The sequence below is a fragment of the Lepidothrix coronata genome, unplaced genomic scaffold (assembly GCF_001604755.1).
Source record: "Lepidothrix coronata isolate B3197 unplaced genomic scaffold, Lepidothrix_coronata-1.0 Scaffold284, whole genome shotgun sequence".
NCBI lineage: Eukaryota > Metazoa > Chordata > Aves > Passeriformes > Pipridae > Lepidothrix > Lepidothrix coronata.
The window spans coordinates 1-25,070 of NW_016690464.1; the positions used below are offsets into that span (position 1 = coordinate 1).

A 25,070-nucleotide genomic window follows, 5' to 3' on the forward strand; every position below is an offset into this window, starting at 1 on the left:
CTCACTGTGTACCTACTCCTTTCAGTAGCTTTCTGGCATGAAAGGGTTTCAGCTTTTCAGTTAGGGAAAGTGGGAGGGGATTTTTATAAAATCTTCTCTTAGGACTCTTTTTTTTTTTTTTCCAGAGCTTGGCCTCAGAATGCACACAGCAAACATCTAGTAGGTTCTTTCAGGTAATCAAAGTTTTGACAGCTTGAGAGCAAAGCAGCCAAACCACAGAGCAAAGCAGAGATACGAGCTACTCTGTTTCCCTTCATCTTTAGTAGAGGAAAGCAAGGACGGGAGGAGGAAAACCAGAGCATTGCTGCCAGATGATGAAAAACGGAGGGGGGGAAAAAAGCAATAGCTTGTAAAAAAGGAAAAGGTTAGAAGAGGGCTTTGCCCCGGAGAGATCAGGCAGAACAGTTGTGAGAGACACTCTGTGGCCTTGCAAAAAGCAGAACACAGCTTTGGCGTTCTGTGCAAGAAGCATATGCAACATCAGATACCCATTCCATTTTTCTGCTTCTTCTGCCCAGGCTTCTTCTTAGCTGCTGTTGGTTCAGATGGTGGAGTGGGCTGTTTTGTAACAGGGACTGGATCTACTTTCTTGCCTGAAGACTTGGATCCTTCCGAGTCCTTAGTTACGTGATCATCCTGACCGGCCTTGTGCTTCTTCTCCTTCTTCTTCCGTTCCCTGACGCCGGCCGGTGCCTCGGTCGCGCCCGAGGGAACGGGGGTGACGGTGACGTGCTCCTCGTCTGTGCTCAGGGCATCAGAGAGCTTAAAGTCCCGAGGGGCACTCTCGGAGTCAGACTCGTGGATGTTCCCGTTCTGAGCTTCTTTCTTCTTGTTCTTCTTCTTCTCGGTTTTCTTTTTGTCGGCCTTGGTGGGTTGGAACTTTAGGTCCCTTTTCTGTTTCGCCAGGACCTCATCGTACAAAGTCTCTCTCATGAAAAGGTAGAAGAAGAGGAAGATGACTGTAATAACCACACTAGGAATGAGGATGATAAAGTAGGTAGACTCGTAAAACTCCATTGTGCTTTTTCTTAGCTATAATTCCTTAAAAAAAAAAAAAACCTAGAGGGGGAAAAAAGAAAAAGAAAAAAAAATTAGGTTTTGAGCAGGTTTTTCCCTCGATATCATTTCCTCCAGTGATTATAATAATAAAAGATTTCTCATTGTTATAGAGTAGCCTTAAAGTGACTTTAATAAAATTACCAAACTACATCAACCATGGAACAACTTCTGGAATCATTTACCATTCCCTTCAAAGTTGTTAACCTGGATAGGAAGAACTGCAATTTGCCAGACTGCTGATCTGGGAAGAGAGCAGTTCTCCTTTTCCCTTGCTTTTCCTCACTCTTCCTTCCCTATGTGAACTTCATGAAGCTTTTGATTTCGGAAATACATGAGACAGCACTTTCAGAGGCTGTGAAATAAGGACCAGTACATGCACAACACCGTTTTGTTGGGGTTTTTTTTATAAATCAAACATAATGAATTAAGATCTTTATCTTGGCAAGTGGGAGTTAAGTTTCAGCTTCCTTTTGTTCCCAGACTTATGACAGCTTCAGAAGTGGAATGAGGGGAAGAAAGGAGAGAGCCCTGAATTTTAGTCAATCATAAAGAATCAGGTATTTTCAAAAACTGCTTTTTGAAGTCTAAAACCCAACTTCAAACCCACGAAAATTCCATACATTTATAGGAAAACAGGAAGACCTGTTACTTATTTTGCACATGTAACAGTGTATAACTTCCAGGACACTTACAGACTAGATGACTCCAGGATAATTTGCTGAAAACATTATGTCCCAAACATTAGGGGTTTTTTGATTTTTTTTTTTAAAGCAGGAACCACAGAGTTAAAATCTGGCTTGTCTTGACCCCACAGTTAGGGATTTTTAGCTTCATTCTAACTTTCCCCTCCCCCCTTTCAAAACTAATTGCTATGAACAGACCTGGATTTTTGCAGGTAGAATCCAAATCCTCCTCAGACTGTTTGTTCCAAGGAAAAAGAAAAAAAAAAAAAAAGCACCAGACATTGAATAAAAAACGAAACAAACATAATCCAAACTCTAATTAAGCAAATACAATTCCTGATTCACCACCTCAGTTTAAAAACCACCACGGGAAGCACGTGCTTCAACTACATTTTCCTCTACACAAGAAAAGACAACTCTTCAACTCAAGTGTCCCTTGGGAATGGAAGGCAAGGGATTTAACCCAGGTTGCTCAGAGTATTCCCTGTGCTGCCTAGGAAAAGCAAATAGTTGTGCCTACCCAGGGCACAGGGACTAAAGTCCATGGAGAAGTTGGGTGGTGCAGGAAGAGGACAGGCTCTCCCTGCTTCTGGGCTGACAGGGGATTAGTCTATACTTATTTAAGGCTGTTTTACCTCAATTCCCAACTTTTTTTGGAAGCTGCTACCACAAACTGGCTTTGCCACCCTGCCACCCTGGAGAGAGCTCCATGTGGAACCTGGCTCTGGTTCCAGAGGGAATTGCTGATATATATAAGAAATTCTAGACAGAGAGGAGTTACTGTGATAATATATTTGTACAGTGCATTGAGCAGCAGAAAAAGCAAGGATTGGGAACTCTAATTTGGCTATTAGGTTATACAAATAAAAGAATAACGTTTCAATACACTAATTATTCATCAGTTGTCTTAACATTAAGTCTCCTCCCAGTTTTGTATTTATTTTCTGCTCACTGAAAAGACTCGGGTCTAAAATTACATCCAGCACAGAAAGTTTCAGAAGGGCTCAGAGGGATGGGAGGAAAAGCTTGTCTTTTGGGGAGAAAAAGCACAGATGCTCAAAACTAAGCTCGGGCTTTCAAAATGATTAATTACAGCTACTTGATAAACCCAGCTCCCTGCACTAAGTGATCTAATATTAGTCATCTCTTGAAGGAAGCAGATCTTGAAAACTTGTCTCAGCCAAAGTCAATATTGAATGCTTACGGGAAAGGCTAATCCCCAAAGTAAATATGTAATTAAGCAGATTTTTTCACAAGTGTAATTAAGTTGATCATTACAATACATTACTGCAACAGTTACAATACCCAACCACACCGAGCCCGGCACAGCCCATCTCTGCCTTGCTGGGAACACCAGCACACAGCTGGCCATGAACTCCTCCCATGGCTTTGCCAAGCCAGGACTATCCCACCCTGCAGCCGTCAGTCCCTACACTTTTCCCAGCATCTGACAGGAGATGCTCAGGTCAAATCACACGCTCAGCATAAGACGTGTTGGGAAGGGGTTCGAGGCTCAAGGGTCAGGAGGCACAGTGGGCATAGAGGAAGGACTTTCACAGAAAGTGGTTGTTGCTCTGAGACCAGAGAGGAGAGGACACATTTAAAAGCTTCAGCTGCTTCAAGAGGAGCCATAAATACATAATTACAGCAGCTAGTCTGGGTGGGGAACACATGTCAGACTAGCTGAGGTCTGATCTCAGAGCTGGATGAGCGGCGCGAGCTCTGCTGAGTCTCCGTCCACCACCCTGTTCTCCCCTCCCTGCGCTTCCCTCCACTGGAGCAACGGGATCATCTGCTGGATCTGGAGCATGACACTGCAATGATGAGGTTCAGAGCCTCACCAGTTACTGCTCCTGCCCTCCTCCTGCTCATCAGGGTGAAGCAAAGCACCCTGGACCTTCCCACCCCAAACACTGATCAGAGGCAGGCAGATTCGCCTCTGAAGTCCATACACAAATCCAATTCCTCACACAGAAGTAGGGTTAAAAAAAAAAACAAACAAAAACCTGAACCCAAATAAAAGTCTCAGGATGTAATTAGAATTGATTAAGCACACCCAGGAATGGCAAACAAGAGCTCTCGCTATGATGGTCACACACTTATTTGCCATCTCAGCCCAGCAAAGGTATTTAAATCTCACTCTAGGAGGATGCCACTGCTGCTGGCTCATATACAGCACAAGACAACATCCTTCACCATCCACACCTTGCCAAAATGTCTTTATGAAGTGGCATCCTTGCCATGGGGTAAATCAGCAGTGTTTTGGCTCACACACAATTTCCAGTTGTCCCCCGACAATCTACAATTACTAAAAATGTTTTGTCATTCCCATTTATACTCCTGTGTTACATTAAAAAGCCATCTAGGAAAAAAACAGAAGCAAACTATAGAGGGAAAGAAGTATTCTATGCCATGCAAAAAGAAACAGGATGAAGAAGCTCATTCTGATAAACCAGAAAAAGCAAATGCTACATTAACTTTAACATACCTTCACATACCAGCTGAACTGCTCCTCAGAATTTAGTTTTACCATCCCTCCCATTCCTGTGAGGAGACACCCTCATGCAAAAAATGCATTTTTCTCCCTGCAAGTGCTGCAGTGGGACTTTTATCACTCACAGCTCCCTCAGAGAAGTCCCCAGGGCAGCTGCTCCAGCTCCCACTCAAACCCACAATCCCAGGCAAGGCACACCCGGCAGGAATTGCACTGCACACCCCCTCACTGCTGCCTACGAGAGGCACAGCCACTTCAGCTACGTTTGAATTTCAAGGCATTTGGTTAAATACTCACCTTTCACTCGTATTTGATTGTATTTGATTCTTAACCTGCTGCTGGTCACGTTCCTCAGAGCCCAGCGCCCGTGCCAGGCTCCCCCCTTGCAGACACCCTCCCGTCTCATCCATAAATTCAAGAACTCACAACATCTCTTTAGTCATTCTGAAAAAGGGGAACAAGCCTCATCTGTCCCAGGCCGTGCACAGACTCTGCTACTGTTCCCATCCTGCCTTTAACAAAAGAATTGCACTTTTGTTCCCTAAACAGAGCCCGTGCCACAGAAAAACAGCTATTTCTGAACTCCAGCGCAGTACTACTGCTGGCACCTGACTTCCCCTGCCTGTTAATGTTGCCCTGGATTTTCTAACACACCTTTTTGCATTTAAATCTCAAGTTTCACCCTGTGCAGATAGCACATTTCACGGGATATTCATTCAGTTTAGGTCCAGGGGATTAGCTTACTTGAGAAGACAGAAATAAATTATAGCTCCATCTGGCTAATGAGTCACTCGTAGCTCAGTCCCAGCACATGAAAAGCACGGCTTCTATAAATGCCTGGGTCCCAAAATGCACATTATCTTCAGGGATTTGTGCCTCTTTGAAAAACTAACATTAAAAGGGGGGAATATAGGTACCAAGGTGATTTTTTTTTTAAATATTAAGCAGTTTAAGAGATACCACATACGATTTAGCTAAGGCAACAGCTCCTTTAATTGGGATATTTTCCCTGGGATTTTCTCAAGCTGGCAAGCAGACTAAAAGCCCTTGCATCCAACAGTCACTAGGAACACAGCAAGAAGTCCCAGAGCAGTATCTGTATTTAATAAATTCCTCAAATAGATAACACTATTTTTGTTCTCCCTAATCTGCACACAGTTGGGAACACACTCCGTATCTGGCAGCTGCAAAGAGGATCCTCTTGAAAACACCTTCACTCCCGAGCTCATCCTCCCCCAGAGCTCTTTGGGAGAGGATGCCCAGCAACTTGGGATAGCCTAGGCAACTAAACCCAGCTCTGCCACAGGAAAAATACAAAATTAAGCAAGATGTTTAGCCATTCCATGCCTATTCCTCATCCATACAGCAGGAGCAACCAGCTCTCTGTGACTTGTTCAGGAGTATTAAGTAACTAAAGCCCTGCTGGGCTCAAGTTCTAGGAAGAAGGGGGCTGTCAAAAAAACCTAAGGGCACTTCATTTATCATCAGGACTGGTATAGTATACAAAAAAACTGCAGAGTTAGAGCTTAGGTTACTTTAGTTTGGTTTTTCAAGCAGCACTAATGTTACTGGAAAAACAAGATGGGTTCTTCACACCCCAAGACAAGACACAAAAAACAGCAGAGCTGCTGCAATGTGACACAAAGAGGCAGAATTAAACTGGAGCTGTTGGAGCAGGCAGGGATTTCAGATCATCAAATTTGCTCAGCTTGTTATCACTGGGGTAACTTCAGCAGGTGAGACAGCTGGGAATGAAGGAGCCCTTGCAACAACTTGGTGTCCTCAGCCTTCCCAAAAACGTGACGCCCAGAGAACACCAGCAAGGAGCTGACTGCACCTGAGCAGTTTTTAACGCAGGAAAATAGGATATTACACATAAAGCTCACCTGACAACTTCATAAGGAAAATACACAACTTCCAGTAAGATCACACACAATCTTCTCACAGGTCACTTTTAAAATTGCACAGTTTAAAGCCATGCTTGAAGCAACCACCATAAAGCTCAAGGACTAAATGGCCCTGCTAGTTTTGATCCCAATGGCAAAACCAGAGAGAATTACAGAATGGAGTCATGGAAAACCTCGAGTTGGAAAGGACACATAAGGATCAGAGTCCAACTCCTGGCCCTGCACAGGACACCCCAGCAATCCTACCATGTGCCTGAGAGCGTTGTCCAAATACTCCTTGAGCCCTGGCAGCCTTGGGGCCTCCCCATGACCACTGCCCTGAGGAGCCTGGTCAGTGCCCGACCACCCTCTGGGGGAAAAACCTTTTCCTAATATCCAACCTAAACCTCCCTTTCACAGCTCCAGCTGTTCCCTCGAGTCCTGTCACTGGTCACCAGAGAGGAGGAAGCTGCAGACTGGGATGAGGTCTCCCCTCAGTCTTCTGCAGCCTCTCCTCATATGGCTTCCCCTCCAGAACCTTCACCATCACTTCCACAGCCCTTTGGTCACTCTTTAATACCTTTATAACCTTAGATTATGGCACACAAAACTGCACACATTACTCAAGGTAAAATTTAAGCTACCTGTTTGTATTCTTTTTGAACTCTACTTCCATACACAGAGTGTAGAAATATAGATATAAAAGTCCTCTCAAACCTAAGACTGGGGGGGGGAAGCATAACAAACAGCAGTTCAAGCTCAGAGTTTTTCATTTCAATACTTGCCCTGACAGCTTGATTTGTGCAGCCACAGGAGAAAGCTGCAGACACTCAAACACAGGCTGAGCCATTCAGGTATTAAATCTACTCTTCTCAGGAAAGAGACCTGTTCAAGGGAAGCTCAACAGCGCCTGACACCCCCTCCAAACCGCTGACAGGGAGAGGAGAGCGAGACTTGTCAATAAATCTTGCTCTTCACTTTGTTCCGCTGATACAATTAAGCCATTTGCAGAGCACAAGCTCAGTGCTTCGAATACCCTCTAGGTAAATATTTTCCATTCCAAACATGCCGCTGTTTGTACCATCTGTTGGGCTCTGTCTGCTCTCAGTTGCTTGATGTTAGTTAACACAGACAAGCTATTTATTAAATTCCAGAAAGAGTAGCTTTGCTTCAACAAAAGCCTTTACTTTCAGGGTTTTGTGGTTTGTTTTTTTTTAACACAGCTTTAGAGCCAACACCTGATAAAATAGAGCAGCAGTGCTGAGAGCAAGCCGGCAGTGCAATACGGCTACACCACCCTGCCACCACTATCTGACAGATGCCCCTGGTCTTGTCCAGGCACCAGCAGTGGTGAGAGCCCAGGTACCTGCTGCTGTTCCCACCACAGCCCAGCTGTTCAGGCAAGTTCATACATGGCAAGGCAGGGCAGGGATTCACCGAGTGGCAGCTGACACCCTGAAACCACCTGGGCCGCAGGATAGAGCCCAGAATTGGAATTAGCATCAGTGAAAGTGGAACAAGCAACCTCTGAGTTTATCCAGGGATAAAAGCGCACACACCTGCTGCTGGCACAGAGCGAGGAGAACCATGTTCTGCACTCCTGCCCAGCAGCTCACCCAAATACCCTGAAAATGCACAGACCCAGTTTTTCCTCACACCAGCAAACCACAGGGTTCACCAGAGCATGGGCACAAATACACTGATAGCAGCAATAGTGTGCAAGTGGGACCAGGGCAGTGATTGTCCCCCTGTGCCAGGCACTGCTGAGGCACCTCAAAACCTGGGGTCAGTTTTGGGTCCCTCACAAGAAAGACATTGAGGGGCTGGAGTGTGTCCAGAGAAGGGGAAGGGTCTGGAGCAGCAGGAGCAGCTGAGGGGGCTCAGCCTGGAGAAAAGGAGGCTCAGGGGGGACCTTCTGGCTCTGCAACTCCCTGACAGGAGGGGGGAGCCAGGTGGGGGTCAGGCTCTGCTCCCAGGGAACAAGGGGCAGGACAAGAGGAAACTGCCTCAAGTTGCACCAGAGGAGGTTTAGTTTGGATATTAGGAAAAATTTCTTCATTGAAAAGGTGGTCAGGCATTGGAACTGGCTGCCCAGGGCAGAGGTGGAGTCACCATCTCTGAAGGGATTTAAAAGACACACAGATGTGGCATTTGGGGACATGAGTTAGTGCTGGGGGAATGGCTGGACTCAATCATAAAGGTCTTTTCCAACCTAAATGATTCTGTGATTGTTCAGCACTGGAAAGTCTTAGGAAACCAAGACATTTCCTGCAGTATTTGTGAGGGAATACTATTTGGGATAAAAGCTGGCACGTGTCAGGGCCAGCAGAAAATGTCCTTGGCTCTACCACACCCCAAAAACTGCAAGTTTTTCCCTTAAAACCACCAGCTTCTAACAAACACACCCCCATTATCTCCTAAGTCAGAAGATAAAAAATCTTTACTTTCTTCCAAAGCGCCTGGAAAGGATCAAAGGTTTCTTTCTTCCAGCAGGAGAGGGCTGGGGCAGGACTCTCAGCATTACTCAGCAAGTCTGCACCTTCCCATCCCTATTTCCAAGGAGTCCCTGAGGCTTCCCCAGCTCCTTCCTTCACCTGCTCGTGTACAGACGTGCCCTGCCCACACCACCATGAATTATTTGAGAGGCATTTAAACACCAGAGCAGGGAGCTCAGGCTTTTGGGTCAAGCATTTCCCCTTTCCTTGCCCTCCACGCAAGCAGAGACCAGATCTGACATTTGCTCTTCAACCACCACTCGCTTTTGTGCACAGGGAACTGTGCAGTGATACTTCTCAAAATAGGGAGGTAAAAAAAAAATAAAAATCACAGAACCTTCTCAAAATAATACTACAAACAAGAGATAAATCTAGCAGATTTGTGGCCAAAGCTGAGTTGAGGTTACCAGTCTGAGCAGCAGCTCCACATGTAGTTTTTGAGCATCAAGGGGGTCTCCTGCAACATGAACCCATCCAGCAGCACGAGCCAGGTGCAGATCCAAGCCAGGACTCTTGGAGCACTAAACACACACAACCACACCTCAAGTCTGCTTGTGCCCAGCACCTGGATGTGAGGGAGGAACCGGGCCATGCCTGTTTTGTTATCCCAGTCGGCTGTCTGGGCAGTTAACAGAGGTTTGTACAAGCCAAGTTGCTGTGACACCCCATGGCAGCTCGGGTTTATCACACACAAAAGCCATTTACACAAGTTTAAAGCCACTGTGCACCTTAACAAAGGCCTTGGGACAGCTGCTGTGGTCTATTGTATAAACAGACATTCACAGTTCAACCTGCACCTCAGATCCACAGAAAGCCTCAGAGAGAGCAGGTACCATTCCCTGAAGCCAGGGGCAGGTATGATCCAACAGCTCTGATGCTGAGCCTGGCTGGGTTTGCTCCAGGGTTTGCCATGGCTCTTTCAGCTCACACAGCACCCTTTCCTAGGATCTGGGGATTTTGGCATTACCATCACAAGTGTTTGCACGTCCTCCACTGGGGTCACAAAGGTGCTCCTCACCCACCTCATCCCCTGCTCCATTTGCTGACGTAACCACACGCAGCATCATTCCCAAAGTCAGCTGTGCCAAAACAAGGCCAGGTGAAGGGGCTCAGCTGTGAGGGTTTCAGGGTATCTCACTCTAACATGGCTTAATCCTTTTCTGACAGCAGGAGTAAGTTGCATTACCATAAGTATATTCATTCTGAGACTTCTGCACCTACCCCTGCTGTGCTCTATTACTTTAACCCAATTAAAACAAGCCCTACAGCACCCACAGCAGTTCTGCATTTGACCACTCTGGTCACAAATGAGGCAGAGCCCCAAATTCCAAGTAAAAAAAAAAAAAAGAAATATTGAGGATCATCTCTTGAGAAAAATCAGGGCTGTTACAGCCCTTTCATCTCCTAACATCCAACTCCAAGCATGGAAGGAAATCCTTCCCTGTGAGGGTGGGGAGGCCCTGGCACAGGTTGCCCAGAGAAGCTGTGGCTGCCCATCCCTGGAAGTGTTCAAGGCCAGGTTGGACGGGGCTTGGAGCAACCTGGGATAGTGGAAGGTGCCCCTGCCCACGGCAGGGATTGGAAAGAGATGGTCTTTAAGGTCTCCTCCAACCCAAACCATTCTATGAATCTGTGACTGAGGAAAGCAGGTATGAGCAGTAGCTTCTCAGTGCTCAAATTCCTCTCATACTTCCAAAGCAATGTGCAAAGAGAAAACAGCTGGAATGAAACCTTTTCCCTTTCCCAGTGTAGACAGTAAATATAACTACATAAATATACACTCCTGTATTATGCATTTGTGTTCATCTTTTAAAACAATAAATTTAAAATAAGAGGAGACAGAAACAAAAGAAGAAAAGGCCTCTGGTCCAGCCTTTTTTTTTTTTTTCTGCCTTAGCAGATTCTGTGAAAGTATGAATGGCATCCCAGTACTGGGAGGCTAATGCTCATTCAAACAAAACAACCCAGGTTTTTATATGCAAGAGCTGCAAATAGCCAAGGAAAAGACCTATGTGTATTATTACATGCCTATGCATCCCTGGAGAGGTAAAATCTCCTCCCTGTGCCCCTCCCACAGCCCCACCAATGCTGATTTTTCTCAGGCTGCCTGGCAGGAGCAGCAGCACCACTGCCCATCCTCACCTCTCTGGGCAGGCACTAGCTGTCCTGGGCGCTGAATCCAGGGCAAAGCAGATATCCTCGGTGCCAGAAGGACAGGAAAACCATGACAGATTGCTAAAGAGGATGGCATGTTGTTTATGGGCTGTGTTTCTGAAGTTTGGACATACCCAAGAAGAAACCCATCTTAATTTATTGCTTGATTCTCCAGATTTCTACTCAACTTTGCCCTCAGCCACACCGGTCAGACAACATTCTAGCCTGTTCACTTGAATTTCTCCAGACACACAAGAAAGTTTTAAACCTACCACTTTATTCTGTGGGTCTCCAGACCGCCTGGGGCTAAAGCTTTCCTCCAAATCTCTCGCCAAAGCAGCAGCAACCAAGAAGCAAAAAACACCCAGCCTTGCAGAGTGAGCAAGTCACTCAGAGAGACTTAAGCAGGTCTGCAGAGCTGAATTTATTAACCTTTGTACCCCCACACCCCGAGGGTGTAGAGGCTGCCAAAGCTGTCCCACAACTGAGCCAGGAACAGCCCAACAGTGTCACACTGGTGCTTTCACCAAGTTTCCACCCACGCTGAACGAGGTCTCACAGGAGCTCAGGGAAGGGGGAGCACGTGTGCACGGAGGTGATGGCACAGGAGGAGGACAAGAAGCCTCAAAATAAATGACTTTGGAAAATTTCCCGCAGCAACGTATCCCCGAAGTCTTCCTGCAGGAATATATTAAATTCATGGTAAGGATATTAACCCCAGTTCATATTAGAATTTCTTTCCACTGTAAAAATAAATCAGGCAAAGATATTCTTAGTATGAACGCCATAAAAATTACTTTATCCGGACTTATTTTTAAATGTGTATTTAAGGGATGGGAATGGAATTCTTCTGCCAACAAAGACAGGTATTAACCCAAGAGAATCTATTTAGCTTCAGACTCCTTAACCAGACAAGATCTGACTGAAGTATGTGCCCCTGTCCTTTACCCTGTTGCGAAAGGAACAAAAGAAGAGGAAATGACTAACCAAGGCAGCAGCACATTAATATATTTTGGTATGTGGAAAGGGAAAATTGTAGCTGGTATTTTTAACATTCCCACCAGGAGAACGAACTGCCATACGCACACCAGTCGCCACAGAGGCTCAGCAACTCCTTGGAGGGGAAAATAAAGAGGAAAAAAAAAAAAAGTGAAATTCTGTCCCAAAGAGGAGTTCTGTGTTTTCCATTTCCCAGCATGAGCTCTGCTGGAATGACAGCCTGGAAAGGAGGCATGGCTGGGGCCAACAGCGATATCTAAGTGATAACAGGTGCACTTTGACTGAACTGTAGGGAAAATCCAGCCAGAGATTTTGGAGAGGTGTGATGGAGGGAAAAGGTGAGAGTTTCTTGGCACTCTGCCACCGGCAGACGACCCTGCAAGTCCCATCCCAGCTCTGCTGGGTGCCCTCATCCACAGGCTGATAAGAGACAGGGGAAGAGAAGTGTCTGAATCCAGGGTGGCATCCGACAAGGCACAGCTCACCCACCTGCCACAGAGTACAACTCCAACCATCCCACGCCATCCCAAGCTTAATTCCCCCAAACTCCTCAAATACCCTGCACGTGCAAAGGGGCCCAGCTGCCAACAAACCAGTGCACCTTCATGTCTTTCCCTGCAGATACTTTGCCACTGCACCCACACGAGCCAAGCCACTGGTGTCCCAGTACAACTGGAGCTAACAGCTGGTTTTTAATCCCCATGGGAAGGTCTTTGGGGCAGCCACGGCAACAGGCTTGTCAGAGCAACAGGGCAGAAGCTTGAAGGACCGGTGTGATAAACCTGAAATTACAGCCTCCAAACCCCTTCCTAAAAGGGATCAAAACCCATCAATCTGGCACCAGCTTGCCAGTCATTTGTGCAGCGGGATGGCACAGCACAAAAGCACTGCTCGCTCAGGAAGAGGAGCTGGATCACTGCCTGCCTGTCCAGCTCCAATTGTTCCCACACTTCATAATTAAGGGCTACAATTCGCCCTTCTTCCAATGCCAAACCCCAAAAGACACGTAACAAAACCAACTGTAATCGCTCAGATCCCTCCCGAGCTCCAACACTGTTGCGTGCAAAGAGATACAGAGAAACTGATATTTAATGTTCTTGCAGAGGGATTTGTGCTCAGCCACCCCGTAACACAGCCAGAAGCCTGAAGCTTAAGCAGGTCTTTACCCTGATATCACAAAATGACAACCCTGGTCATTCCACCAACAAGATTTTCCCATTATTTCTGTTCAGTGTGCTGTTTGACACAGTTATACAAAGAGATTGGACCACTGACAAAAAAAAAAGAAAAAAAAAAGCTTCGTTAACCTCTGGGTGACTCGACAATCCTATTGTTAAACAGCAATGGACAAAAGGAGAAGCCGACAGCAGACGGATGCTCTCATCTATCTGAATTCCTAGAGGAAAATGAGATTGACCTGCGCTGGGAACAAGTTAAAGGAGAGTTGTTAACTCACACAGGGAAATCAAAAATCTTCAGTGACTGTGAATCATATCAAATCTAGGTGCTTTCATGTGGTTTCTTCTCACTACCTGGAGTTTTAAGATATTATTTACTGCACACATTACGTCCAAGCAGTTGAGTGATTTCAGTTGTCTCTAAAGGGAAAACGTGCAATTGTTTCATCAAAATTACTGTAGATGTGGCAGAGACGTAGCTAAATGAGAGCATCGGGAGCAGCAAGTGAAACAAGATTGCTGCACCCCATCATCAGGCTGAGTCTCAGTAATTCTTCAGCTGGAAACGAGAGAAATAAGCAGGGGAGATTTTTCTCCCTTCTCACCACATACAGTATGATAAAAGAATGAGGGTAAAAAGCATCCACTAGTTAAACAACCCAAGTTCACAGAGCGATGAAAAATCTTCAAATATGCCAAGGGTTTAAAACTCAGGGGTATGCAGTTAGTTCTCAACCCCAAGACTTTACAAGGGCAGGTTCAGTTTAGGCAGGATGACAGGAAGAATGAGGACCCAACATACAGAAGTCAGAGTTCCTGTAAGTTGACAAAGGCATCATAAATAGAGTCAGCATCAACACGCACAGCACAACTACCAAACTAGGATTTAGGGAGTGCTATGAGCCTCCCAGGGTGGAATTGCAGGCTCCTCCTCAGCCTACACAGCTGGGGAAGCACTGCACCAGCACGCCTGTTTTTGCTTTTAATACTCTGTACCACAGTGGTGGGTCAGAAAGACATAAAAACCTTGGAAAATCCAGCCAGGCTTGAGCAGGCATTACTTGCCACCCTCCCTCCCTTCCCCTGTGCACGTACAGCTCCAGTGCTCTGAGCTACACCCAAGGAACAGGGGCCGTGCCCAGCAGAGCAGCTTCCTCTGCTCCCACCTTGCAGGGTGGGGCTGAAGCCAGAGGACAATGCTGGCATGGGAACAAATGGGCAGACACGGGCCATGACTGCATTTTGGCTGCACGTCGGGAAAACGCTCTCAATCCTCGATCCAAGGAGGTGCTCGGTGCTGTAATGGTGAATCTGCAGCCTCCTCACAGAGCAGGGGCACCGTGTTTTATTGCACCTGGCCACGCTCACCACTGCACTGAGCTGGAGATGAACCAGAGCCCAGGGCTGCAGGGAACACGTTCTAACTGATACAAGAGGCACCTACTGCTCTTTTGCTAGTAGCAATCAATGAGTTTTAATCCATAGTCACATTAGGAACGACACCTCCAAAGAGGGCTGGGTTTTATTTCAACTGCGCATTAAATTTAAAATCATTTGCCAGATTAAAGTATTGTTCACGCTCTATTTGTAAACCCTTCGAACTCAGGGGATGTTTAGAGGTGTGCTCAGAACTGAATTTGGAGCTTCTGCTCCTGTCAGGCTTCCTACAACACTGATATTTTGACTTTCTGCTCCAGCACAAATTTGTAGCAGCTGAAGGATGATAATTCTCCCATCACCAAGACTTCCACAGTAGATAGGAGATAGGTTTGACTGCTCCATAGTAAAGCTGTCCTTCAACATTTATCCTAAAGCATGTTATCATACAGGCACAACGACAGCACCTCTATATCCAAGCCAGATCCCTCACACTGGAGAACATGGTGCTGTTAATACTCTTAAGAATAAAGTTTCAGAATGGTTCAGGAACAAAAGAGGCTTTAGAAGCAATCCCTACAACACAAGTTACCCCAGTTCATTTCAAAGCATAAATTGCATCATGAGCTGGAACTTTTAACTCAATTTAAAAAGCACAACACAAAGTTTAAGAAATTGCTGCTGAACTGTGGCCCTTTGCCTCCTGAGACAGGTGAAGTGTTAAGGTCTCTCTCCACTCTGCTTTGAGACATTGCACGCAGCCCATTTATCGAGGGCAGCACTAAGAGCTCACCTCATGATCCATCCAAAACACCTCCTGCACCAAAACAGGGACCTCACTGGCTACAGCTCCACAGAGATACCATCCCTTCATCCTCCACACCAAGTATATGTGCTCCTGAACAGCAGCACCACGCATTCCTCTCCATAAGTTTTCTTTTCACCTTGTTAACCTCTCTGTGCTTCATTGAACAGTCTGCTGAAGCTACTCACAGTTAAAGAAATGATACACAGTTGGAGTCATCTCAAGGTGTCATCACACAGCTCCTTTAGGATTTGGGCAGGCAGCTTAAGAAGGTCACACATATTCAGGAACTAGTGCAGACCTCAAGGCAATATTTTCATTTTGTCTTGAACAGCCAGAGTAGGAGACCAGGCTCCCCTCCAGCACCAGGGAAAAGGCTCCAGCTCCTCCACAGACTTGCTTAATACTTGAACTACACCTGGGCCTGTGGTGAAGGGTTTTTCTTTTACCACCTTCCTCGTGTGGCTGTTGATTTCCCAGGTGAGTGATACTGAGGGTTGCTGCTTCTCTGAGCAGCAGCAGCCCAGAAGACACTGCAACACTCCTTACTAGTCCCAGTTCCACAATCCAATTCAGTCCAGTACAATCCATGCTGTAACCTCAGATACTGCACAATATTGGGAGTTAGATGACATCACACAAGAACCCCCCCAAAAGATGTGTTCAAAGTGCATCTCTAAGGGTTTCTTGGTCCTTTCCAGTTGTGACCATAATGACTAGGCTTACAGCAGCTTCCTAAAGGGACTGAAAATGCATATTTGAAGAGTTTTGAGTCAAGTCAATAACCCATCATCCCAGAGTTCTCCCCCAAAAACGGCCTCCTAACACATGTACGCACCCCTGCCCCAACACACTGAGCTTTACAGACCAGCACGGTGCTGATCTGAGCTTGAGAACATGCCAGGTTGTTAAAAGGCCTAAAAATGCTCAGCAACAGAAACCCAAAGTAATTGAGGTCATTTCTCTCACACTTCTCTGGGTTCTCACTCCCTTTGCTTTGCTGTCCCACAATCTGCTACTCTTTGGCATGCAAGGATTGAACAAACACTTCACTGCAACCACACAGATCTAAACTTTCCTGCCTCCAACTTAAGTTACAACTCAAACTACTACTCCAGTAGCCTGTAATGGGGAGCAGGGATTAAGAAATCCACTTAGAAATAGGTACACACCAGACCTGAAGCCAAGAAGTTCTTCTTTTGGCACGTAAACAGCCTGGAAAAAAAGGTAGAAACTTGGGAGATAGAGGGTGGGGGTCTGAAAAGACAGGCTTGTAATGGAAACATCTGACCAAGAATTTTCACAAGCCTTTAAAACTTCTGAAACCCAACCCCTTTGCTGGCACTTCTTACATGCCTCAGACTGCAGACCATGTTATGCAAGCTGTAATTGTGCCTCCACAGCCCTCCCTCCCACCCACGGCGCTCCACACCTCGCCAGATCCATGTGCTTGAAGCACACCAGGGAGGAGAAGGAGTGTACCTGTTCCTCCCACACCTGGCCTGCTGTACTGCCACCTGTGCAGAGAAAGCCTGGCTTTGTTGTACACCTTGAACCAGGCTCTGACCCCTTAAAAGCTGCTTGAAAAAAAAAAAATAAATCTGGTTTTACATACACACACTAAGCTGTAAAAAGGTTCACTAAATTTAGCACGCAACCCAATCCTGGTGGTAAGTGTAGCACAGGCTGTAGATATGGAAGTGACCTTAGGTGAAGGTAACAAGGGAGAACTGTCAGTATTCCCATTGAGCTGCCGTGGGAAAGCCCAGGGAACCCAATAAAACCCTTTAACACAACCTCCATAAATCCTTCCTGCAGCTTGGTGATTTCCAAGGCTTTGAGGTGCCACCTCTGCCTCCCTTCTGAACAATGCTGCTCATTGTCCATGCTGGGACACACTTGGGAGGAACCTTCTCAGCACACACAGTCCTTCTTAAACTTGGAGAAGTGAAGCTTGATCGACCTCCACCACCACTGCCTTAAATACAAAACCAGAAGCATGAAGAGAAAAAGCAGCACAGTCCTTTATCAGTCCATCACAGCTGGAGCCACACGTGCTGCCAACAGGTATTTAACAAGGCAAAGGTCAGCAGGTGTGACACAGGATAAAGCGTTCACCCATAAACTCCATTTTCTGCCAGTTCCCAGCACCACACCCCTGAGAACCACAGACACTGCCCAGTCCAAGAGGAGGGTGCACCAAATCTCCCAGGAGAACAGGCCCTGGATTAGCTCAGTTGGTTAGAGCATGGTACTAATAACAGCAACATCGTGGAGTTGATCCCCACACAGGTTTAAGAGCTGGACTCAATGATCCTTGCGGGTCCCTTCCAACTCAGAATATTCTGTGATTCTGTGAAGTTAAAGGAGGCACAAAGAGTTCCCTCCTAGCCCTGAGGGAAAGGCTGCTTCCCTTAACTCTGATCACTCCCCAGATCTGAAAATGCCCTGCGAAATATTCCAAATATCCGTTGGGTATGAGCTGCTGTAGCCATGGTGATGCTCTCAGGTACACCTGGAGCTGAAGCAGAGACTGGCAGAAGAGATGCTGCAACTGGTTTCATGTACCTGTTTGGGGTCCACACACAGCATGGCATTAAGGAAAAGGCAATGCCCACATGAAAGCCAAGCTGGGATGTCCCCATGGAACATAAGCAGTGACTGAGGGGACAAAGCAGCATGAAACATCACAGCAGCCTTTTGAACCAGTTTGGGAGGTAGGAAGTAACATCACCTGCTGGGGCCAGGCTTGGCCTCCAACCCACACTGCAGCAGAGACCCTAAAGGAAGATGCACATGGGAACAGTCTTGGTTGCCTCGGAAAAGTGGTTTCATTTCATATCACAGAATGGTTTGGGTTGGAAAGGACCTTCAAGACCATCCAGTTCCAACCCCCTTCCATGGGCAGGGACACCTTCCACTAGACCAGGTTGCTCCAAGCACCATCCAAACTGGCCTTGAACACTTCCAAGGATGGGGCAGCCACAGCTTCTCTGGGCAACCTGTGCCAGGGCCTCACCACCCTCACAGCCAAGAATTTCCTTCCAACATCTAATCTAAATCTCTCCTCTTTCAGTTTAAATCCATTCTCCCTTATCCTATCACTATCACACAGCTCACCCACCCACTGCCAGGGGGACAGGTCACAGATGGGACCAAGAGAGGGGCACCAGCAGCAGGTCTGCTGGTAACCTCTTGGCATCTTCACCTGCAGGTGCTTGGCTTTCCCTTCTGTGCAATGGGAAGGTAAGTTCCATGCAAGAGCCTGGCAATGGCACAGGGCCTGGTGGAGAAAGATTCCCTGTGAGCCAAATGCAAGTCACCAGCTTTAAACACTCCTGCTGCCCAGCACTCCCCGCCCGAGGCGTGGGAGCCATTCACTTCCTCCAATAAACTGGACTTTTTTCTTTGTACTTCTTTGAAAAGTATAGACTTTTCAACTTAAAACCTCACAGCAAACAGGCTGAGAAGGAAAAAAAAAAAAAAAAAGTAGTTGTGGCCAGTGGTCGGATCAAACCAGTAACAGTAAAATTAGGAGCTGACTGATATTACAGGCTCTCTTACCAGTCAGTCACAGTCTGGTCCAATCCTGGCGAGCTCCCTGAAGAGCTGCACCTTGTGCAATAGCTTAGTCATCATCTTCCTTGACAGCCACACACTTGCAAACAGATTACGAGTCCACTCACATTTTCCCATGAAAATTTTCCCCTCCACTCTGCCACAAGCAGGACTGGAGCAGAGTGGTGCCAGCTCAGAGCAGGGAGCTTGTCCCTTGCAGGAGAGGAGATAATGCTTTTATCTCCCAGACTCAACAACTTCCTTCCTGCGGTAGCAGGCAGACAAAAGACACCTCTTCACACCACAGACAGGAATGAGATGTACTAAAATTTGTCACAACCCTGAAATAAAATACCCTGCTTACCGTTTTCAGCCCATACGGGAGGGAGGGTGTAAAGCAGAGTTAGGCCAGCATTTCTTCTACAAGAAACTCTTGCAGGGTGGGATTTGGAAGCAAAAGAATAAGGAGCCCAAAATAACTCGGTTTGAGTTTATGTTGCTCTGGCAGCTAAACAAAAGTTGATAACGCTGGACTGAGGTACTTCCCCCCGGCAGGATGAGAGCTGGATTGGTTTTGGAAGGACCGTGAATCACAGGCACGAATATACCAGGCTTTAAGAGCCTTCAGCACCCACGTAATTCTGAACTCCAGCTTTATTTTCCCCCGGGTCATCCGACACATGCTCGGCAGGCAGGCTGAGAAGGTCAGCTGTTCAATTAATAGGTGCAATCCCCAAACCAGAAGTCGTGTTTTGCTGCACAACATCAACACACCTCTTCCCAGAAAGAGCCCTCCCTGATGCTCCATTAGTCATTCAACTACAACTCGAAGGAAACCAGGATTTTTGCTGTATTTCCTCAACTTTACAGTATAAAAGGGCTTAAAGATGTTTCCTGCAGCAGGGGAGCTGTTAGAGATGCAGCGGCTGCTCTCCAGCAGAGCAGTGATTTGCAGGATTGCCTGGCTGCAGGCAGATCCAGACAGGGAAGCCAGGAGGGAGGGTGTCCAAGGGGAAAGAGAAAAAAAAAACCTGCAAGAAGTGCTGCCTTCTGTGCTTTACCACCACTGAAAACCCTGCACACCTGACAGCAACCACAGCTGTTAACGCCAGAGAGCAACACTATTTATAATAGGGATTATTAGTGCAAGAAAATGAGTAGCTTGCCCACATGACTAATTTACAGACACTTTCTCCAAGTTATAATGCAGCCTAAGTGATGTGTAAGCAAAGATGAGCTTGCATTTGAAAAAGAAAAAATGCTATTCCTCTTAATAACTCTTCTTGGGAAGAAAAGGGGAAGGAATTACTTCTCTTCAAGTTACCCCACAAACCTTACAGCTCCTTCCCCTCTCCTCTCCCTCCCACCCCACACACACGGCACAGCAAAACTCAACTCTTGAAGCACCTAAACTACTTCTTTGCAGGGTATAGTTGTGAGGAGACGATGCTCTTTATTTGTGTTTGAGTCAGAGAAGAAGCTTTCCAGAGTTTTCATGTGCATACGTGCAATAGACACGGTTCCTCTTTTTCCCTGTTTTCTACAGTATCTGAGAGGCTTCAAAAAAAAAAACCAAAAAAAACCCAACCAACCACCTTTAGTTAAATTGGAAGCATTAGAAGGGATCATGAGATTTGCATTCTTTAGCACCTCAGATTATTACAGTTTCCACTGCTGTGGCTTCCCCTTCCAACTCCCCACCAAGCTTCAATTAAAGAATCCTCATATATGAGTGGACTTGGGCACTTCTTGTACCGAGACACTGGAGCATCCAGGTCAACAAGATGCCAAGGCAGCAGAATTGATGCACTCCCAGGAGATCCCAGTTTAATTTTGCTGTATGGAGAGAGGCTGCACCAAGCCTGCCCTCTGCCCAGGACCTATATTTAGGGACTGAGCTGACCCGACAGTGCCCCCGTAAGCTCATTTATCGAGATTCACTTATTCATTCTAATATAATCTAATTAGACTGCAGCAGTCCTGTACACAGGCATGGCAGTGACCACCAGAGGACAAGTTCAAACCCAAGGAACATGGCCCAGGTGCTACTTAGTTCTCACACAGAGGAGGAAAAAAACCCTGCAGAGGAATGACAGGAATTGCAGATGGCTGTGTAATGTCTTCCAGCTTGGAGCAGCACCTGGATCCACTCTGCTTCTCCCCTCCACCAGCTACAAACCAATTCCTTAACTGGAAGCAGCAGCAGCAGAGTCCAGATCAATGCACTTATCGATGCAAGAGCTGCTGCTCCCGCTCTGAAATCACTGCAAATGGGGGCAAAAAAAAGCAGGAATTTGAGTCTCTCAGGCAGTGCCCACGCCAGCAGGCACAGATGTGTTCCCAAACTACAGACCACAGGCATCAGCCTGGAAAAAGCGCCAACAAGTCCACATTGTAAGAAAATACTTTAAAGGCTCCACTCTGGCAAGAAATAGCAAGTTCTCAGAGCTCCCAAGTGCCCCCTCTCCTGCAACCAGCTGCAGTTCAGGCATGCGAACAGGAAGAAGCTTTTACATTTCTAAAAACACAAATAAATACTAGTTTTTTTTAAAAAAAGCCTTCATGTGTTTAATTTGCTTGGACATCTTGTATAACTATGAGAGGAGAAACAGATTCCTAGGAGTCATGGGCTGGTAACTCTCCAATCTATCATCTCCATACTTTATGCACAGTCATTAACAAGAAGTGATTTGTCTGGGACAGATTTAGTCCAGCAACTCCCTGTCTCGTTAACCTGAAACAATCACCCAAGCAATGTCAAAAAGTTTGAGAGCTTGGTGCAGTCAGCAGCCCCTTCCAAAATATTCATGTTTTTAAAAATAGTCCAATCCTGCTGCTTTGCCAACACAGAGCAGGAAGCTTAAGAGCCAAACACAGATGCATAAAATTCCCTTTATGTTAAAAAGGTTTTGATGAGCAAAGGCAAAAGGTTGTCACTGACAAGGAAATCCTGAGAATATCGATAAGAGAACAACAGGAGGAGACTTAAAGACTTTGACTAGTTTAACCTGTCAAAACAAGGGGTCAAGAGGGGATCTGATTGCTCCCTCTAATTACACCAGGGAGGGAGGGAAAACAATCATTTAAACCAAATGGAAACACTAGAACCAAAAACAAATTGCACAAACAGGCCACTGAGAGGATGGAAATTCGGTGAGACTTTGAGGAGGCTCTCTGACTGCTCTCCCGTGGGATGGGGGCAAAGAATAAACCCATCGAGTTTCACCTTAGAAATGGTTGTGTTATGAAAGGCACCCACAGCACAGATGGGTGCTGTAAATGGGGAAACTAAACTCGATTGGGGCTCTCTTCTGCTCTCCAGTGCTGCCACAACTTTCAGAGCAGAGGGCAGGAATGAAGAATTACCTCCTCCCGCCACTGCCTCCTGCTTCCTCCCCATCCCTCTGGGACAGCACAGAGGGTATTCACACTATTTACTCCAGGCACGTAACTGGGGGATGACCAGGGAACTAAACTTGGGAGCTGAAGCCTCGCAGAGTCAATGGTGAGAGGTGGGTGTCTTGGCAGCAGCAGGGGAAGGGATTAGGAGCAACCAAGTTTGATGCTTAAAATAAAACACATGTCCTCTCCCCCATGTCCTCATGCTTAAGGGTCTCGGGTGGAGATTAAATCCAGTTCTGGCCATCACCTCTGAAATTCACAGGGAATTCCCATTCCCGAGGAGTTTTGTTAGCCCTGGGGCTACAGTGCCAACATCAAGCAATGATTTGACATTTTTGAGCCATAACCACTTAGTCTCCAACAGCAAGAGCGGATGATGCAAACAAAAGCTGTTACCCAGTTAATCAAGTAACACCACAGTTTTACACCAGCTTGAGAAAGTCTTTCCCTTTCCTTCAAGGGGTCCAAAAACAAAGTAGTCATCAGGTCTCTAACAGGGGTTTTGTGACAGCAGCGGATAAAGGATCAAATCAAAACCTAATTGTGTTCTTCAAATCCTACTGCTGCTACTTCTGAGAGCAGAAATCATCTTCTTGAGACCGGCTAAAAAAGGGAAAAGGGGCAGGGGGTAGTAGAAAAAAAAAAAAAGATATTTGGTAATAACTCTACCAGAGAATGAGTGTTTCTATCCAAACCCCAACCTTTCGCTGCTGCAGTTACACACAAAAGTTATTTTAATCACACTATGCAGAAAGCAGCATCAGCATATGAGGCAAGAGAAAAAATATGTGGTAAAGCGAGTTGCATGGCCTGTTCGCGGGCAGAAATTACAGCGCAGTTATAGGGAAGAGGTCCACGAGGCAGAGAAACACTTCCAGCCCAAGCCAAACTGCAGGACCACAGCAATCCACTGGGATAACAGCAAGAAAGATATCTGAGGGGAGGTGGAACCTGGAAACTGGGTCCCTTCTTAACTTCTGCAGCAATCAGTTCAGACTTCCCAGAGAGGGATTTTTGCCTTGTCATAGGTAAAGAGGCATCAAACAAAACTTTTCAGTTATGTCTACTAAATACCAGTCGTGTTATTGAACAGGGGCAGCAACACAAAGAGTAAAAAAGGGGGAGAAGAAAAAGATAATTTTAAACAGAAGAGAGCCCCAGCAGGATATCAGCTCTGCTCCTCTTGCGCAAAGCAAGAAATGATCTTTGAGGTTTTCGAACAATGACCTCAAAATACACAGCAGAGCCTTTGGTGGGGGTGTGGAAAGAAAAGTTATAAAATGACAAACCTAAGGCACACGGGTGGATGCACATCACTTGGCACTGCCTAATGCAGAAAAGATGCTACATTCTTCTTGATAACCACCTACTTAAAACACTTCATCCATTGAAATTAGCCGGGTACAAAAGACGTAGCTTTGCCACCTTAACTTTTCTCCCCTTCTCAAGTAACCTGCACACCGGAGGAAGACAGTAAGCGGTGAGCAAGGGAGAAGAGGTGAGGGGGGAATCAACACCTCCAGGGTTAACACAGCCGCACACAACCCATACTGGGGGCCGGACTAAAGGGCACGCAAAACCTTGAAAAACAATAAAGCACCCCTGCCGCCACCACCACCCATGACGATGGGAAGCAGCATTAAAAACCAGCACAGGCACCCAGACCGCTGCGATGAAGCGCAGTGCTCACCACAGCTCGCATGGCCACCGGGGAGCCGCAGCACCCGCCTCTCGCCGAACCTCACCGGGGGGCTCCCACGGCCACGGGAAACGCCTGCAAGTCACAGTTCGGAGGCGGGCGGTGGTGGTGGTGTAGATTTTGGCACGGCGGGCACCCAGCGCCGCGGACCGAGCGAACACCGAGGATACGGCGCCTTTCGCCCCCTCCCCACCGCTCAACTCGGCTCCGCGGAGATGCGCTCGGGAAGCGCCGGAGCCCCTCCCGCCCCCAAAGCCCCCCGGAGCCCCCCGGCCCCGCGGCAGCGGCTCCTCGCCGGCCCGGCGGCCGCGCCCCGGTTCCCCCCCGGACCCTCCCGGCCGGGCCGCAGCCCCGGGCCCGCCGCGGCCTGTGCCCGCCGCCCCTCGCCGGAGGCCGCGGGCGGGCCCCCCCGGGCGGGACTCACCGAGCCGGCGGCGGGCAGAGCAGGGCAGGGCCGGGCCGCGCCGGGCCGTGTCGGCGGGGACGGAGCGGGCAGGGGATCGGGAGCGGCCGGTGTCGGTGTCTGCGCGGCGCGGGCGGCAGGAAGGGGAGGAGGCGGCCCCGCACGTCCGCCGCGCCCGCGGCCGCCCCCCCCGCGCGTTAAAGGCACCGGCACCGCCCGGGGAACCCCCGCGGGGGCACCGCCGGGGCAGGGCGGGGGCCTCCGGCACGGCACAGCCGAGCAGGGGGGCCGAGGGGGTGTCCGCGCGTGTGGGGGGGCATCGTCCCCCGTGCGCCGCGGGAAAGACCCAGGGAGGGCCCCGCGTGGGGGTCCCGCTCGCAGAGCTTCCCGTGCGGGGGTCCCTCGCGTGTTCCTGAGGTTCACCCCCACCCAGACGTCCCCCCTGCGGGGATCCCCAGGGATCTCCCCAGGCGCTGATAGGGAACACCCACCCTGATCTCCCCATCCAGCCCCCCACCCATGGGCAGGGATCACCCACACAGACCTACCCCAGGCGGGGATCCCACACACACCCCCCCAGAGCTCCCCATGTGGGGATCCCTCACCTATTCCTGCAGCGTACCCACCCAGATATCCCGCCCCAGATCACCCATCCTGACCTCCCACACGCAGGGATCCCCAGGCATCTCCCCATACAGACCCCACAGGTGAACAGGGATCACCCACACAGACCTCCCCCACACGGGGATCCCCAGGGATTTCCTCACCCAGACCTCACCCATGGACAGGGATCACCCATCCAGACATCTCATACACAGGGATACCCAGGAGTCTCTTCACCCATCAACAGGGATCACCCACCCAGACGTCCCCCATGC

General features: G+C 47.8%; 1 protein-coding gene across 2 annotated transcripts; it reads right to left on the reverse strand.

The window, feature by feature from the left end:
- Positions 1 to 457: 457 nt before the first annotated feature.
- Positions 458 to 24,230, reverse strand: LOC108508180 (kinectin-like). 2 transcript variants are annotated; one of them, XM_017836774.1, is made up of 3 exons: positions 24,214 to 24,230; positions 1,941 to 1,977; positions 458 to 1,059 (listed from the first exon to the last, which is right to left on the reverse strand). In XM_017836774.1, exon 3 carries the CDS (start codon positions 1,015 to 1,017, stop codon positions 481 to 483), a length of 537 nt encoding a protein of 178 aa, XP_017692263.1. In that variant the 5' UTR covers positions 1,018 to 1,059; positions 1,941 to 1,977; positions 24,214 to 24,230; the 3' UTR covers positions 458 to 480. The 2 variants fall into 2 exon arrangements, with proteins under 2 accessions (XP_017692263.1, XP_017692262.1); XM_017836773.1 differs by lacking the exon at positions 24,214 to 24,230 and adding an exon at positions 4,534 to 4,680 and having other exon boundaries at positions 458 to 1,058; positions 1,939 to 1,977.
- Between the last annotated feature and the right edge of the window lie 840 nt (positions 24,231 to 25,070).

What these genes read in the sequence shown, in the direction of transcription:
- LOC108508180 (XM_017836774.1), bottom strand. Translation starts at nt 1,017, where the DNA reads ATGGAGTTTTACGAGTCTACCTACTTTATCATCCTCATTCCTAGTGTG.